We start from the raw sequence: 18,143 nt of genomic DNA on the forward strand, positions 1-18,143 counted from the left end.
ATCATAAGTGCACTTTTAGGCTTACCACTAAAGACTCCTGACCCAGCTTTTTTCTTCTGTCTCCTAACAGAATGGAGAATAAAGTCATACATTACTTCCATTCCTTATGAGCTACAAAACTGTTACTTTTAAAATAATTAGATAATAGCTGCCTAGAGTCAACATGAGCACTTGCCCCAGCCCCTATTCCAAAGCATTAAGGTCAAAGGGTACTAAACAGCTGTTGGTCCTTCCAAGGTTTCTTTTACCTGCTTAACCTTATCGAGAATATTTTTCCTTTTGAAGTTACTGTTTGTTAAAAACAAAAACCTTTATGTAGCCTAGTGTTGTAAATACAACATAATAGACTACTCGTGCCATTAAAAAAACATCTGAAATATTCATGTCTTTCTTTAAAAAATAACTTCACCATTTTGATAGTGGTAAGGATAATTACTATAATGTTTCTATAGGTATATATCCTGATGTTACCAAATAGGAAATATAATAACCATTCCTTGGGGTAAAAAGCCCAAGTATTAATTTACTTTTGTTTTAATAGAAGACAGTTACTGATGTTAAATACATTTATTGTAAACTTTAGACACAAAAATAGGTTCTCTAGGCCATTCACATGCACACTAAAACTAAAAAGCTGCAAACTACAACAATGCACATAATTATATAAACAATGTCACTCTGATGTTTACAGAATTGCTGTCCATGCAAGTGATCAGAGGCACTGTCTATGAAGCCTTAAGATCCAGAAGTGTTGTTACTACCAAACCTCTGATTAACACTGTGAAGTAAGTGTTTTGGAAGGCAGTTCCACGAGCTGGCTAACATTTCTTTAAAGCAAATGACTGCTTCTAAGCTTAGCCTGAAAGTGGACAAAGAAAGAGAAAAATAATTTCACTTTATGGTTTAGAAGTACATTCACTTGAAGAACTACCAAAAAAGAAAAAGCACTTTAAAGATTTTCATAGGAACTGGATAGTTTTAACAGTGAAGGCTTGCTATTGCCCTTAAATTAGCCATAAACCTGTTTTTTCAAAAGCAGTAATTTAAAGTGTTTAAGAAACACAATTTAAAGTAAGTACCAAGTAAAAAGTTACTTACCTTACAAGAGATTTTGGTTGAACTGAAAATATAAGTATTTCATTACTGTGTGCCTAAAAAACAGACATGAACAATATATTAAAAGTACTTCACAAGAAAGCTTCAGCAATATTATGAAGTGTCCTTTAATAAAAGGTAGTGTACTTACAGCCCTGTGATGGACAAGAAGGTTATTGGCACACCCACCAAACACAATGACTTCTCCTTCATCACTGGCACAAGCTGTATGCCATAATCTACATTTAAAACAAAAACTTGAGTTTGAAGTCACCCTGAACACCAAACTGATCATTTATACTACAGAATAGAGATGATGAAATAAAGACTAAAGATCTTTAGTGCAGCTCAAAACATAATGGTGAGATGCAGTTATCTCAAGGAAACGTAGCAGAAGCTGGAAAAATCAATGTCTGTTTTATCTGGATGTTACCGTTTTATCTTTCTGGTCCATTCCTAATTTATGCAATGAGGAATGTGAACTGAACTGTTCTCTAGGTTTTTGTTAGCAATAAAAGTCTTACGGGGGATTAGTGGTATATGCCCTCTGCTTCTTCTCCTCTTTTCATAGGCAGGACCAGTTGGCCTTACACAAAACATCTGAGGGATGCTGACTCTGCCTGAGTGAACAAAGTATCTTCAGGCCTGATAATTCTGTGGAAAGAATATTTGTGCCAAATGACGTCTTAGCGGCATGACTGTACTTAGGTCAGAGGTGTGGGGAAAAATGCAGGCTGACATTATCCAAATGTGCTTTGAACACCAACTTTGCATCATTTCCTTTAGCAGTCTTTGTAACAATTCTTTTCGAGATTAACAAGAAAAGTAACTATCAGTGTTTTAATAGGCTCTTTTTGGATGATCTGACTTCTTGATCTTTGTTATACAGCACAACCGCAAATCTGATTGAAAGTTCTTGATTCTCCCTTCCCAGCCCCTCCCCCCCACTGCCATAAACATTCTTTAGGGTTTTGAAATTCTCTCCTTTCCAGTTCCTTTTTGTTTTTTAATGAAAAATCTAGAAACAGTTCAACTCAACCTGACTAAAGAGCTTGAGTATAAATTTTAACAATGTCAGTAATTTTATGATGAAGCAAAAGTCAAAATCCAGCCCTATTTTTCATACACAGATGATAAAATAGAAAGCACTGATACTAGGATAACATTGGTTTTCTCTTCTTCCAAAAGCTACAATGTTAAACCTTAGTGACTGCTAGGGTTCTTATAATAAGAATGATGAACTGAATGCAGCCCAGTCAGATTTCCTCAATCATTACCAGTCTTGTACATCTCTATGGACCTCATTCATTCAGCGTAAGAATTAGCTTTTAAATAGTTCATACCTTGGTTTTTCAGTATAGGGATGATTAAACTGTATCCATTCGTTTTTACTGATGCAGTAAGTCCAGGCATCACCTGATTGAAGCAAAGAAAAAGAGCTATGAAGTATGTTATTCTGTTAACGTGACATTGATATTTAAAGAGCATAGCTTTAGGGCTTCCCTGGTGGCGCAGTGGTTGAGAGTCCGCCTGCCGATGCAGGGGACATGGGTTCGTGCCCTGGGCCCGTGAGCCATGGCCGCTGAGCCTGCGCATCTGGAGCCTGTGCTCCGCAACGGGAGAGGCCACAACAGTGAGAGGCCCGCATACAGCAAAAAAAATAAATAAATAAATAAAGAGCATAGCTTTAGTAAGAACAGTAATAAATCAGATTTTGAGTAGATACAGGAAGTATATTTCCTTTTTTTCCCTGCAGTTAACCAAGTAAGCCCTTTGCATGTTACAGCCCTTTAGCAGGGCAAAGTGTTCCAGGTCATTTTTTTACTGGACCAATGGATGTGTCATGAAAACAACTATAGGTATGTTATAGGATCAAAATTAGTAGCAAACCTTCTAACCAACCCTATAGCCCTCTGTTAAATTTAAAATACTGATTTTTTTCAGCTATTCATATATTACTTATGAATTATATTTAATAACTTTTTAATGTTTTTAAAGTACTTACTTAGTGGCTGTTTATCAGTGGTAAATCCTCCAAAGAGAAAGAGATGATCTGAAGAAACTGGTGTTAGTGAGTGCCAAGATCGGCCAACTGGGCATATGCCTTGTGGAATTCTGAAAATAACAGCTAAGTTACAATATCTACATTTAAAAGCCGCTACTGTATTTAATGCAGAGAAATACTAAAGAAGTTTTCTTTAAAAATTTATATGGAATTTTGAAAAGAGACTTTAAAAAGTCTTCTTGGTATTAACTACATGCTTTAGAATGAACTACTTTCTTTGAAGGAAGAGTCAACTTTAGATCTTTTCTTTTCAATAAACACTGAGCACATGCTATGTGCCAGGCATAGTTTATGGGAACTGAAAATTTTAAAATTCCTTCTTTAAGGATTTAGTGATTATGTTTACTTAAATTCATAGTTACAGAAAATGTAAGCAAGTACATTATATACTAATAATAGAGTAACGGAAAAATCCATTGAAATTTCTTTGAAAAACTTTTCTAAATAATTATCTAAAATGATACCTACAATTCATTCCACTCCCATGTATCCAGATTAAGACAGTGAAGATCATTCATTCTAGCATCCTAGAAAAGGATAATTAACTAGTTATCATTTTGAGTAATTCAAAAGCAAATCATTGAAACTGTTTTATATACTCACTCGATATCTGCCTCCAAACACAAAGCCTTTGTTTCCAACAGTTGCACAGGCATGGGCAGCACGAGGTGAAGGTGCTTTACCCTAGTAACGTCATAAAAGCAATTTAATAAATAAATGAACGTTTTATAAATACCAGAAAGAGTCTACTCTGGATGTGGGATAAGAATGTGCAAGACACTTGAGCTTTTAAGCTGAAGTGCAAACTTATAGTAGACAGCAGTACTGCAGGCTGACTAGCAAACTGGGAGTTTCTGAAATACATTACTGAAGGGGCTAGTTAATACAATAGAATGCTTGCTTGCTTTACTTTTATCTTTTAAAACAAAAGCTAGCATATTATATGACATCTGTGTCAGAGGAAAAAGAAATCTAATATTTGAGTAACTTAAATTCCAATCCAGCACTAGGTCATTTATTACAAACAATACCACTTTAACAGCTATTAGATAATAGATGCTGGGCTAGTCTATACATTCATTAAACTTTTTTGAGTTTTAAACTCCTTGGACAATAACAAACTGCCAATTTTACACCACCTGCCAACTCCCCTTCTCGTCTAAGCAGACTTGCTTTAATAATTCATTATTCTTCAGTAACTCACAGTAGTTATAGGCTGGCTCCAGACAAATGTTTCAGTGTCTAAAATATGTACATGATCATTCCATCCTCTTGGATGACTTGAATTCTACAGAAAATAAGAATCTGAGTTATTTTACAAATAATGTTCGTAAAATCATATAGCCTTGGTCTGGTTTATTAACAGAGCAAAATGAACAAAGCTAATAGCAAACAAAGTGTATTATTTCAACAGACTAAGCAGGCCATATGCAAATAAGAAACTTCATTTACCCAAAAAGATGTTTCATCAAATTCAAAAGTTCCCAATACTTTATCTTCAGGTAAATATCCATACCCTCCAAAAAATATTAACCTGTTTGATAAAAAACCAAGACATTAAAAAGTCAAACATCCACAGGATACAAGAGATTTTTTAAATTTTGTCTTATCCATGAGTTGAGAAGGCACACTTGAGTATATAAAACTGCTTATTCAAATAATAATGGCTAATATGGCTAACATTTATGTCTTAGGTGCTTTACCATCAATTCACTTAATCCTCATGGGCACTCGAAGGCGTTTTCTACTGTTACAATGGTTATTGGTTAATGATACTTGGATGGCAAAGCAGTTTCCAGATAAAAACCCAAACCTATAGTGCTGCTAACTCACTTGTTTTTATATACCCAGACACCAAGTTTGTCCTTTGATGATGGAGGAATTCCTTGGCAGTCAATTCTTTCCCAGTGTAATACTCGGTCTGTAGACCTTGAATCCAGCATGTAGAACTGTCAGAAGCAATGATTTCAGTTAGATTTGGTTACATAAAAGAAATTCAACGTTGGCATTTAATTTTATTGCGTTCATGCTAATAAGACTGTCATCTAATTCAGTACTACTAAAAGTAGTACTGCAGACTGGCTGCTTGTCTGCAAAGTGTTAACTGGTCTGAGTCTAGATAAGAAATTTTTGCCAGAATGTAAATTACCTAAGTCACTGTGTACCCTGTTTAGTTCAGCTTATTTTTTTCCCATACCACACTTTTTTGATGAAGGAATAGAACGTGTGTTGATTTACATTCTTGGCCTTAGATAGGCACTTTGAGTTGTACTGATCTAATTTACGGGTATCAGGATGGTATTACCAAAAAATCAGACTTAGTAATTCATCTTCAAATTCAATTTAACAAACATGTCTTAAGTGCCTACTTAACTCTAGGAGCTAAGGATAAATCTTAAAAGATTAAGTATTCATCTATCTTTCACATCCAGGTATTTAAATAAATCTGACTTTTTTTTTTTTTTTACTTAGACTCCTAAAGCTCCCTTTCCTCAACTCTAGTCAGTTACTACTATCATTTCTCTGACCACTCCCCTAAAGCCACAGCTTCTCTTTTTCCCAAGCTTCCTCATGTTGTGTCAAACTTAGATTCTCCCCCTTGGCCCTGAAAAATACATGGCTCAACTACAGCCTACAGTAGGGCCTCACAAAACCTTTTAAGCACGGAACCCTTCAAACAAAATCTTAAGCAAAAGCCTAAATATAAAAATAAGGGCGCTTCCCTGGTGGCACAGTGGTTGGGAATCCGCCTGCCAATGCAGGGGATGCGGGTTCGGGCCCTGGTCCAGGAAGATCCCACATGCCGCGGAGCGGCTGGGCCCGTGCGCCACAACTACTGAACCTGTGCTCTAGAGCCTGCAAGCCGTAACTGCTGAGGCCTGTACACCTGGAGCCTGTGGTCCGCAGCGGCCACACACTGCAACAAAGGGTGGCCCCCACTCGCCACAACTAGAAAGAGCCCGCGTGCAGCAACGAAGGCCCAACAGAGCCAAAAATAAAAATAAAATAAATTATTAAAAAAAAATAGGGCTTCCCTGGTGGTGCAGTGGTTGAGGGTCCGCCTGCCAATGCAGGGGACACGGGTTCGTGCCCCGGTCCAGAAAGATCCCACATGCCGCGGAGCGGCTAGGCCCGTGAGCCACGGCCACTGAGCCTGCGCGTCCAGACCCTGTGCTCCGCAGCGGGAGAGGCCACAACAGTGAAAGGCCCACGTAACGCAAATAATAATAATAATAAGGGCCTGAAGAAATGGCTCCTCTGTTTACAACATACCCAACAGGAATCTGGGTTCATTGTGACAAGAGGCACAAAACTTGTGGCCTTCCTATGAGCAAATATCCAACACATGTCCCCCTGCACCTCCACGTGGCTGCTAGGCAGGACCAGTGGGACAGGGCTCAATATTGGAAGAAAAGCTACAGTATTTAGTGGGGAAGTTTGCCACCAAGAGCCTGTCAGGTCCACTCATGCATAGGCCATGAATGGTCTTATAGACATAAAGGCTTTGAACCTCTCTTTTCAAGGAAAAAGAAAAATAGATTCCAATTATGTCATCTGGAAAAGGCAAAACTATGGAGACAATAAAAAGATCGATGGGGCTTCCCTGGTGGCACAGTGGTTGAGAGTCCGCCTGCCACAGGGGGCACGGGTGCCCCGGTCCGGGAGGATCCCACATGCCGCGGAGCAGCTGGGCCCGTGAGCCATGGCTGCTAAACCTGCGCATCCGGAGCCTGTGCTCCGCAACGGGAGAGGCCACAACAGTGAGAGGCCCGTGTACCGCAAAAAAAAGACAAAAAAAAGATCGATGGTTGCCAGGAGTTTGGGGGGAGAGGAGAGATGAATACACGGAGTACAGAAATTTTTATGAGCAGTGAAATACTTCATATGACATTATAATGATGGATATATCTCATTATATTTGTCCAAACCCATAGAACGTGCAACACTATTCAATTAAAGTGAACCCCAAGGTGAATTGTGAATTAATAAATAAATTAAAGTGGAGCTACACTTGTTAAAATGGAGGAGGAAGGGGCAGTCTGGAGCCTGCCCAACACCATATGCTCCTCTCACACACGTCCCAAGGCATCTCAAAGAAATCTCTAGAGTTCCTAGAAGTGCAGTGTGAAATTTGAAACCACTTCAGCCATATGCTCATCTACAGCAAATCACTTGGCATGTCCATGAACAAGATATTTGCTTATACCTCTGCATCTTGGTACCTATATCTTGGCTACCCCTTCCAATTGTATGATTCTATTCAAGCATCACCTCTTCGGTGAAGACTCTTCATTTTTCTGTTCCTCTGTCCTACCAAACACAATGGTAAGGATTCTTTTTCAGATTCAACAATTTTTACTGAGCCATTACTACGAGCCGACTCTGTGTTTCTCTTTATGATATGCTACTGAAATCGTTTACTTATATGTGTCCCTTCTAGAATGTGAGCTCCTAGAGGCGGGGACGGTGTCATTCATCTCTGTCTCCAATGTCTAAGCAAGTGCTCAGCATTAAGGTGCTTACTAAGTTGCCAAATAAATGAATTTTTAAGAGTCTGTCTATATCACATGCACCTTTCTGACTGCATCTGTCTCTTACTGGCCTGAGAGAAAAACTGATACCTTTTTTCTATTTGGTAAAGATGTAGACTAAGTCTGAACAACAGTATCTTATGGTGCCAGGTTATAGGAATGTTAGTATATAAAATCTGTCAGTGTTAATTTCTCCTTATGGCTTTTTGAGTTGTGGCATGTTAAATTTTACCCTGCCCCCCCTTAACTGCATCTTGTTTTCATTTAGTTTACTAATATTCATCTAATACTCCAGGGTTCTGAAAGAATAAGTAGCTGCAAAGAACACAAAGAAAAACAACCTAGGAAGTTACTGCACACACCTTACCAACCAAAGCTGATTTTACAGAAGGCCCAGGTAAATACCGGCTGGTAGACAAAAATACTAAAATGCACATTCATACCATAATCAAGTACATGTATTTTTTAACTGGAACAAGAATAAGTATGGGCTAACCTTAGAAATCTGAAGTTGTCTGAAAAAGAACAAAGTTGCCTTAAACCATAATCCTTAGAAACACTAACCTTATTCGTATTGCCTCTTGAATGGTGTCCTCCAAACAAGTACAGCACCCTGTCTACACACACAGCACAGCTTCCTGACATAGAAGGAGGAACATCACCCTCAGTGTTAATTTTTTTCCTAAGGGGGAAAAAACTGAATGTAAATAGATTTCCCAAAAAGGAAGAAATACAAAAATCTATTCATTCTTCTAATTCTATTCCTACAATAAAAGAAAAAATAAAATAAGCGGGCTGAGTAGCTATGTCGAGGGTCTCTTCTAGCTCTAAAGTTAGTTAAAAGAATGAACTCATCCCTTTCATCCATTCCACAGGCTGTGCCAGCAGGTACTTACACATGGCAGCATGGGAGGTTCTAAAAGCCTACGTGTCATTTTATTCTAGGAGCAAACCACCTTACATTTTCAAACTAAATTGTTTGCTTTTCTACTTACTTGGCCATTAATGGTTTTTTGATGGTTTTTTGTTTTTGAGTGGGCCAAGAACCCAAAAGAAAAAAAACTTCAGTATGTCAGTCCTGACAGATTAATAGGTGTTTTTAATTCAGTTACCTTTTAGCCATTCAAACGAATCTGTTTCAGACCTTATGTAATACTCCCAACACTCAGGCAGTGCCTACTATAGGCCAGGCCCTCCTCTGAGTGCTCTTTACATGTTTTAACTCGTTCTGAATCTATAAGTGAATCTGAATCAAAAAGCTAATAATTCTAAGATTCAGAATATTAATACAACACTCAAGGTCTTTTGCTCAGAGTATCACTTCATCTATGCTAACTAAGCTTTAAGTTTTTTATTTGTTTTTGGCTGTGCCATGTGACACACAGGATTTTAATTCCCCAACCAGGGATCGAACCCGTGCCCCCTGCAGTGGAAGTGTAGAGTCCTAACCACTGGACCGTCAAGGAATTCCCAAGCTTTGTTTTGATAGGCTTAATTTGTAAAATTCCTTATGGGGCTGAATTGTTAAAAGAAAATACTAGAATTTCCATATTAAAGGAATACTATTATAAATGTCCAATTCTCTAGAAAAAGATCATCAAACAGCTAGATTAACACTGACTGGCTATGTGCAAAAATAATCCTGGTTTATTTTTAGTTGACCTTTTAAATCAAGTGGAACTACTATTCTCCTAGTTCTGAGATCTCTAATATGCTGAAGTATGTAATGCACAAAGTTTTCACAAAGCAAACCATGGAGAAAACTACTTTATAAATCCCTAAACACAGCCAACCCAGTATTTTGAGAATCACATTAATTCTAAGAACATACTCCAGTTAATACTGGTATGAAACTGGCAAAAGGTCCTTTCAGAATATCCATAGTTTGTATGCAAATTTAAGTTAATTTTGTTTTTTAGGCAAAATGTACTATTTCAAAGGGATTTGCATGGAAATTTTAATATTAGAGCTCATTGAAATAGAATACTACCTTTATTTCTAGCAGATACAATCTGGAAATTCTTTTCTCATTCAAGATAGCACACAACAAAGACAACATCTTGAAAAAAAATATATGGAACTTTTATTATATTTCCATTCCAGGATTTGAAGCCTCTACCTCTTTAATATTACTATAATACTTGACACAGCTCTGAATAGAAATTTCTTCAAGGTCATAAAAGCATCTAGTAATTACTGAACTATACTAAAGAGATGCAAAAGCATCTAAGCTTAGCTAAGCTAAACTAGCAGAACACTGTTTTCAGAATATATAGATAGCTTAGCATCTTTAATTAAAGTATTTTTATACATTAGTGTGGGTTTTACAGAGTATGTTTTTGTTTGCAACCTTATTTGGATTTTTTTAGTCCCCCTCATAATATCCAGTTACCATCTTCCAGTCTCCATGTTGTAGATCCAGAGTTCTTCTCTAGGCAGATAAAAGTCATATAATCCTCTGACTTGATTACTCTAAGAAAAAACAAAGAAACAAAAAAAAATTGCAAATATAAAAAATAATTTGTATTCTAAAGAGGCACTATTGTGTATTTTATATATATATTGTATATTGTATATATATTGTATATCTTATTTGAGATACTGAGAGTTATGAAAAGTTAAATAGGTTATAACAGTTCTATCAAATGCACAATCCTCCCTGCACCATGCCACATACTCAAGGTAATGCTTAATACAGACAGCCCTCAATTCAAATTTTTGATACAGCGGTTGTAATGGTGCAGGAAGTTACAAGATCTCCAGGTAATCCCTAAGGCCACTTTATCCTGAATAGTCCATGCACCAAATCTCACTTGCATGACTTCATGAGAGACTACCTGTGCCATGGTCAGCACGCTAAAGAAAGGTCTGCCTTCGACGTACCTAATCCTTGGGGCTTCCCTCATGGCGCAGTGGTTTTAAGAGTCCTCCTGCCAATGCAGGGGACACGGGTTCGATCCCTGGTCCAGGAAGATCCCACATGCCGTGGAGCAACTAAGCCCGTGCGCCACAACTACTGAGCCTGCGCTCTAGAGCCCGCGAGCCACAACTAAAGCCTGCGTACCTAAAGCCCGTGCTCCGCAACAAGAGAAGCCCGCGCACCGTAACAAAGAGTAGTGCCCCCTCGCCGCAACTAGAGAAAGCCCACGCGCAGCAACGAAGACCCAACGCAGCCAAAAATAAATAAATAAAATAGAGAAATTAGAAAAAAAAAAAGTACCTGATCACTAACAGGTGATGTAGAGTTTTCTAGCCATTCTCCCCTTTCACCCATCCATTCTCCACCAAGAAGCAGAGAGGGCAGAACTGAAAATATTAAGTCCCCATGCAAAATTCTCTTCTTGTTCTGATCCAGTTCCCTTCAGGTAACAGACTGAGCTTACCATATGCCAGAACTAGCTAAGTGCTGTCCATGGAGTGCTTTATTTAATCCTCACAACCACCATAAGAAATAGCTGGCACAGGTTTTTCAAAGAGGAAGGTGATTTGCCCAAGGCTGCTTAGCAAGGGACAGTGGAACCAGGATTCCTGCCTCCATTCCCTGCATTTGCAACTTCAGCCACTGCCTGAGCCACTTTCTGAACAATGTCGATATACAGTAAACTGTTGCAGTTCACTGAAATGGGTGTCAGTCTTACAAGTTTGAGTATTACAGAGAATTGAACAGCTGGCCATGTAAACATTTCTCTTTCCACTCCACCACTTAGGAAAGGAAAGGCTGGAAGCAAAACAGCAGGCTGAGGGCTTCCCTGGTGGCACAGTGGTTGAGAGTCCGCCTGCCGATGCAGGGGACACGGGTTCGTGCCCCAGCCCGGGAAGATCCTACATGCCGCAGAGCGGCTGGGCCCGTGAGCCATGGCCGCTGAGCCTGTGCATCCGGAGCCTGTGCTCTGTGATGGGAATACATCAGGCTGGTGGGAGGAGGAAAACTGACTTCTGTGTAGGAAGCTAAGGTTTATTGCCATCAAAACAATCTCCAAGGGCTTCCTGTTTGTGGTACTCTTAGGGTTCTAACCGAAATGGGGAGGATGGCCTGTTTTGGAACCACCAACTTACTTCATTGATCATGCTTCTCCACTGGCCTCAGCCCTAGGCATCCAGGCCCTCCACAACTCAGCTTCAGAAATCTTCCACCCTGACAACCCTCCTTCTGCCCACCTTCCTTCTTTGTGAAAAGTCCCATTCCCTCAACACTGCTGAGTTTTACAAATAGAATTACAAATAAAGTAGTTTAGGCTGAAGACTAACAGGTTTACTTTTCTCCAAGGGAATTATTTACGTTTTAATTAAGGTCACCACATACTGGCCACCTTCCTCCTACCAAATACTCTCCTCTGAACACATTCATTGGAGGCTGGGGAAGACATTCCAGATTAATTAGGATTGGCAAAAAGGAACCAAATGAAGTAATTAGGAAAGCTTTATCCCATCTTTTTTTTTTTGTGGTGCGCGGGCCTCTCCGCTTGTGGAGCACAGGCTCCGGACGCGCAGGCTCAGCGGCCATGGCTCACGGGCCCAGCCGCTCCGCAGCATGTGGGATCTTCCCGGACCGGGGCACGAACCCGTGTCCCCTGCATCAGCAGGCGGACTCGCAACCACTGCGCCACCAGGGAAGCCCCCATCTATCTTTTGAGAGTCATCTCAAAGACGGTCAACTATGATCAACTGTACCATAAGCTAAAATCTACTACCAGAATCAAGAAGTGCTTCCAAGTCATGGAAGGTACAGGTGTAGCAGACTAGATTTCAAGCAAATGGGGACGGGGGGGAGATCATTTTTAAAACCAAAAGAGACTAAAAATATTTTCGGTAGGAATAGATCAGAACCACCCCAGCAAATGAAAATAAGACGATTCTAGAATGTGGAGTGCTACTGGGAACCTCTAAAAGCAAAGGGCATAACTAGTGAGAAGGTTTAAATAGGAGACACTTGGGTAGGATTTCCAGACAGAGGAAAAAAAAAGAAACGCAAGTAAATGCTCTAAACTGGTAACTAATCAGATTGTTCACGAGTAGGGGCCAAAGAGCCGCACTCTGTAGTTAAAGTTGTTCCTGTTGATTTTTTCGGTTATTTCTAGAGCTTTTCCATTAATTTTCTTAATAGGGATTTCTTGTGAAAAACATCCTTTCTCAGCTGAAACCAAGAGGAAAATAGCCCTGAAGCGTTCCAATAACAATGGGATGTAGCTGGGACGCCTGAACAGGTGGGAAGGTTCAGTAAGACGATTTCTGCGGCCTTTGGGAATTCCGAGGCATTTTCCTACACTGCCGTCTCCCCATAAGTGAGCCACGGTATCAGGGGGCCACCTGAGCCCGGCTCCACAGGGTAATGTGCTCCTAGGTAGACCTGATAAAGGATAAGAGTGATCTCACACACCGTTACCTCTTATATACCCCCAACCCTTTTAAATAAAACACATTTCGCGGTCCTGCACCGCCCGCCGTGCCCTCCCCAGATAACGCTCGGATGTCAAACAGCGCGCAGGGCGGCCACGAGCAGCGTGGGACGGGGAGCGGGCTTTGTAAGCAGAAGGCGGGCGTGACAACTGACCAGGAGGCTTGGGACGGTAGGGAGACCCGTGGGAAGATTCCCACACTCGCGGAGAACAAGGGACCAACGGGCGGAGTCGCGACGTTGGGGCGCGGGAGGCGATCGGGGCGGCCGCTCTGGTCCTCCCGCCGGCCCACCGCCCCCGACCCAGTAACAGTCGAGCGACACCCGCCGCGGCCCGGCCACCCACTGACCTTGTAGCCACCCCAGACGAACATGTGGCGCCCGTCGCTGACGGCTACGTGGCCGCTGCGTTCAGCGGGGCAGGCGAGTTCCGCGGACTCGTAGCCCTCATAGGCCGGCCCCGGGAGCTCGTCCTCCCGCAGGTCCTCGTAGCCATCGGCCATCTTGAGGCTGCACTTCGGCTCACCGACAATTCCCGCACCCGCGACGGAGAAAAGACAAAGGAAAAGGAAGGAGACGCACGGTGGCGCGAGGCGAGGCGGCGGTGGCGAAAGGCACCGCGTTAGGGCCGCTCCCCGCCGCCCGCGCTCGCGTCCTCGCGGCCCGCCTCACCGAGGACGGCCTCTCGCCAGCTGGCGGGGGTCGCGGGCGGGGGGCGGCGAGGACGCAGAGCCGGGAGCAGGGCGGGCAGGGGTCCGCCTCGGGCCGGTACCTGCTTCCAGCCCCTCCGCCCCACCTCCAGCTCGCTTCTCGCCGCAGACGGCCTTTGTTTACGCCGCGGCAGGAACCGCCCGTTCCGCTGACGCCGCTCGCCCAGTTCCGGAAGCGCGGCCGACGCTTAGCTTCCCCAGCGCCGGGTCATCCCAACCCCTTCTCCCGGACGGCCCGGTTCTGGGGCGCCCCGCCCTCTTCTTCGCCGCCGAAGTCTAGGCGCAGAAGCTGGAGGTACTTCCACGCACACTCCGCGCCTCCCTTCACTACAAGGATAGGCTGAATTAGCCAGATTCTCGCAAAAAATGTTTCTTCCAAGAAGGCCTCGTTTGACTGAGGGATGTTCTCAAAGGTTTCACAGCCGGGAAAGGGGTAGCAAATTGCTTAACTAGTAAGGTTCTGGTCTCAGGGTCTCCAGAGTCAAGAGCCCTGTCTTCCCGAGGACAAGGGGTGGGAGTGGCTCCTCTCCTCTCCCAGGTGGTCCCAGCCCTATTGCTGGGCGGCTTCCCGGCGGAGGTGCCGCTCGGTGCGCGTGGCGTCTCTGGGATTGCGTGCCACCCCGACTGTGCCTGCGGAGCGGTTCACGACATCTCCTCTCTGTAAGGTCTTTTGGTTCAGCTGAAATCTTAATTTACTGCTGCATCCTCCAACCAGTTTGGAAAACTGTGCTCAAAAAGTGCCTCAGAAACCTTCACCACCCAAGCCTTCAGGGAGGAAAATGAATCCTGTTCACACAGATACTGTTTTAGCTTACATTTAATATGATACTTTTCAATTAGGTCAAGAGAAAATTAAGAATCATTGTAATCTAAATTTGATTTCTCACCTGTAAAACGGGGTTAGACTAGACTGCATCTTAAATCCCTAATCTAATGGAGCCTCTATACTTGGATGTATTTGGTGAGAGGAGTGTGCTTCATTATCCTCTCCCTTCCCCATCTTCACGCTGGGACAATTATGTAGAAGGAATACTTCAAACAACAACATCAAAAGGCTTTTCTCACGAAAATTTTCGGAGTATGTAATTTCTTCCCTAGCCACTGCCCCTGTGTTTACAACTTATCAAAATTTGCAGGGTGGGTAAAAACAGTACTGAGAAATTTATAGCAGTGAGTGCATATATTAGAGAAGAAGAAAGATCTAAAATCAATCACCTAAGTTTACATCTTAGGAAACTAGAAAAAGAGGAACGAATTAAATCCAAAATAAGAGGAAGAAAAATAATGAAATTGATGAAAAAAAAGAAACCAATGAAACTGAAAACAGGAAATCAATAGAGAAAAGCAATAAAACCAAAAGCTGGTCCTTTGAATAGATAATGAAATCAATAAACCTCTAGCCAGGCTAACTAAGAAAAAAAGAAGACACAAATTACTAATATCAGAAATGAAACAGGGGACATCACTATAGATCCCATGGACATTAAAAAGATAATAAAGAAATACTATGAAGAACTCTATGCCTATATATTTGATAAACTAGATGAAATGGTCCGATTCCTTGAAAGACACAATCTGCCAATACTCATATAAGAAGAAATAATCTGAACAGGCCTATATCTATTAAAGAAATTGAATCAATAATAGCCTTCCAGAACAGAAAGCAACAGGCCCAGATGGGTCCATGGATAAATTCTAACAAACATTTAAGGAAGAAATTATCTACAATCTCTTTGAGAAGACAGAAGCAGAGAGAATACTTCCTAACCCATTCTGAAACCAGCATTACCCTAATACCAAAACCAGACAAAGACATCACAAGAAAACAACAGACCAATATCTCTCATGAACATATATGCCAAAACCCTCAACAAAATATTAGCAAATCAAATCCAAAAAATTAAAAAAGAATTATATACCACAACCAAGTGGGACTTATCCCAGGTATACAAGGCTGATTCAACATGCAAAAATCAACCAGTGTGGGACTTCCCTTGTGGCACAGTGGTTGGGAATCTGCCTGCCAATGTAGGGGAGACGGGTTGGAGCCCACATGTCACAGAGCAGCTAAGCCTGTGCGCCACAACTGCTGAGCCTGCGCTCTAGAGCCCACGAGCCACAACTACTGAGCTCACGTGCCCCAACTACTGAAGCTCGCATGCCTAGAGCCTGTGCTCCACAACAAGAGAAGCCACCGCAATGAGAAGCCTGTGCACCGTGGCAAGGAGTGGCCCCCGCTCACTGCAACTACAGAAAAGCCCGCACGTAGCAGCGAAGACCCAACGCAGCCAAAAATCAATTAATTAATTAAAAAAAATCAACCAATGTAATCCACCGTATCAACAAGCTAAAGAAGAAAAATCACATGATTACATTAATAGATGAAGAAAAAGCATTTAACAATATCCAACACCTATTCATGATAACAAAAAAAAAAGCTCTCAGCAAACTAGGAATAGAGAGGAACTTCCTTAACTTGATAAGGAACATCTACAAAAAAACCTACAGTTAATATTATCCTTGGGCTTCCCTGGTGGTGCAGTGGTTAAGAATCTGCCTGCCAATGCAGGGGACACAGGTTCAAGCCCTGGTCCGGGAAGATCCCACATGCCGTGGGGCAACTAAGCCCGTGCGCCACAACTACTGAGCCTGCGCTCTAGAGCCTGCGAGCCACAACTACTGAGCCCACATGCCACAACTACTGAAGCCTGCACTCTGCAACAAGAGAAGCCAACACAATGAGAAGCCCACGCACCGTAACTAAGAGTAGCCCCCACTCGCCGCAACTAGAGAAAGCCCGCATGCAGCAATGAAGACACAACACAGCCAAAAATAAATTAATTAAATAAATAAATTAAAAAATATATATTATCCTTAATGATGAGAAACTAGAGGCTTTCTTACTAAGATCAGGAACAAGGAAAGGATCCCCTCTCACCACAACTTTTCAACATCCTACTGGATGACCTAGCTAATGCAGTAAGACAAGAAGAGGAAACAAAAGGTTGGGAAGGAAGAAATAAAACCGCTTTTGTTCATGACAAATCATAGACACACAATTGTCTATATAGAAAATTGTAAAAAATTACTGTGGTACATTGAGACAATAGAATATTATTGAGTGCTGAAAAGAAATAAGCCATCTTTTCAAGCCATGAAAAGACATGGAGGAAACTTAAATGCATATTACTAATGAAATAAGCCAATCCAAAAAGGGTACGTTCTGTGTAATTCTAACTGTATAACATTATGGAAAAGACAAAACTATGAAGACAATAAAATATCCGTGGTTGCCAGGTTTAGGGGGGAGGGAGGAATGAATGGGCAGAGCACATAGGATTTTTAGGCAGTGCAACTAGTCTGTATGATACCATAAAGGAGGGGTCCCCAACCCCCCAGCCACAGACCGGTACCAGTCCGCACAGCAGGAGGTGAGTGGCTGGTGAGCGAGCGAAGCTTCATCTGCTGTCCCCCATCACTCCCCATCACTCACATTACTGCCTGAACCATCCCCCACCACCCCACATCTGTGGAAAAATTGGCTTCCACGAAACCAACTGGTCCCTGGTGCCAAAAAGGTTGGGGACTGCTGCTATAAAGGTAGATACATGTTACTACACATTTGTTTAAACCCATAAAATGTACACCACCAAGACTGAACTCTAATGTAAACTGTGGACCTCAGATGTGTCTTAGCTCAGGCAGCTATAACAAAATACCATAGACTGGATGGCTTAAACAACAGACATTTATTTCTCACAGTTCTAGAGGCTGGGAAGTCCAAGATCAAGGTGCTGACAGACTTGGTTCTTAATGAGGGCCCTCTTCCTGCCTTGCAGACGGCTGCCTTCTCATTGCATCTTCATGTGATAGGGACAGAGAAGGAGAGCTCTAGTCTCTTCTTCTTCTTATAAGTACACTAATCCCATCATGGGGTCCCCACCCTCATGACCTCACCTAAACCTAATTACCTCCCAAAGACACCACCTCCAAAAACCATCACATTGGGGATTAGGGTTTCAACATATGAATTTTGTGGGGATACAAACATTCAGTCCATTACTTGGGTGATTTAAAAAATGTTCTTGCTGCACCCACATGCTGGACCGTTTGATAACTTCATCAAATTGGAAATTCCAATAGAATCACATTAATACAATGAAAAAACAGGCACCAAAAAAAAGTGGGAATGGGGTACTATTTGTTTCTTAAAACTGTTTCTTTTCCTGTGAAGTGTTCTGAAATCAAACTTTTAATTTTTCAGACCCTATGTACTACCCTGAAAATTATTCTATCTTAGTGAGTTTATTTTATTTCTCTCTCACACATACATACATATAAATAAT

The 18,143-nt window shown here is 41.7% G+C and overlaps 2 protein-coding genes and 1 non-coding gene across 4 annotated transcripts in view; 1 reads left to right on the forward strand and 2 right to left on the reverse strand.

Annotated features, from left to right (window-relative positions):
- Window positions 1-552: 552 nt before the first annotated feature.
- Window positions 553-13,941, reverse strand: KLHDC2 (kelch domain containing 2). Its single transcript, XM_060142884.1, has 13 exons — window positions 13,438-13,941; window positions 10,085-10,164; window positions 8,257-8,374; window positions 4,994-5,109; window positions 4,613-4,694; window positions 4,365-4,448; window positions 3,764-3,844; window positions 3,629-3,687; window positions 3,101-3,210; window positions 2,439-2,511; window positions 1,247-1,334; window positions 1,099-1,151; window positions 553-859 (listed from the first exon to the last, which is right to left on the reverse strand). Exons 1-13 carry the CDS (start codon window positions 13,588-13,590, stop codon window positions 736-738), a joined length of 1,221 nt encoding a protein of 406 aa, XP_059998867.1. The 5' UTR covers window positions 13,591-13,941; the 3' UTR covers window positions 553-735.
- LOC132506350 (small nucleolar RNA SNORA11) lies at window positions 6,384-6,508 on the forward strand. Its single transcript, XR_009535795.1, has one exon. It is a non-coding gene; the product is annotated as a small nucleolar RNA SNORA11 (small nucleolar RNA).
- Window positions 13,942-17,527: 3,586 nt separating the features above from the next.
- KLHDC1 (kelch domain containing 1) overlaps window positions 17,528-18,143 on the reverse strand; it is a 47,031-nt gene continuing 46,415 nt past the window's right edge. For both annotated transcript variants that reach the window (XM_060142886.1, XM_060142885.1), the window contains one exon: window positions 17,528-17,657. The gene's annotated coding sequence lies outside the window, so the exon portion shown is untranslated. The remainder of the gene's footprint in view (window positions 17,658-18,143) is intronic.

The sequence above is a fragment of the Lagenorhynchus albirostris genome, chromosome 1, assembly GCF_949774975.1.
Source record: "Lagenorhynchus albirostris chromosome 1, mLagAlb1.1, whole genome shotgun sequence".
NCBI lineage: Eukaryota > Metazoa > Chordata > Mammalia > Artiodactyla > Delphinidae > Lagenorhynchus > Lagenorhynchus albirostris.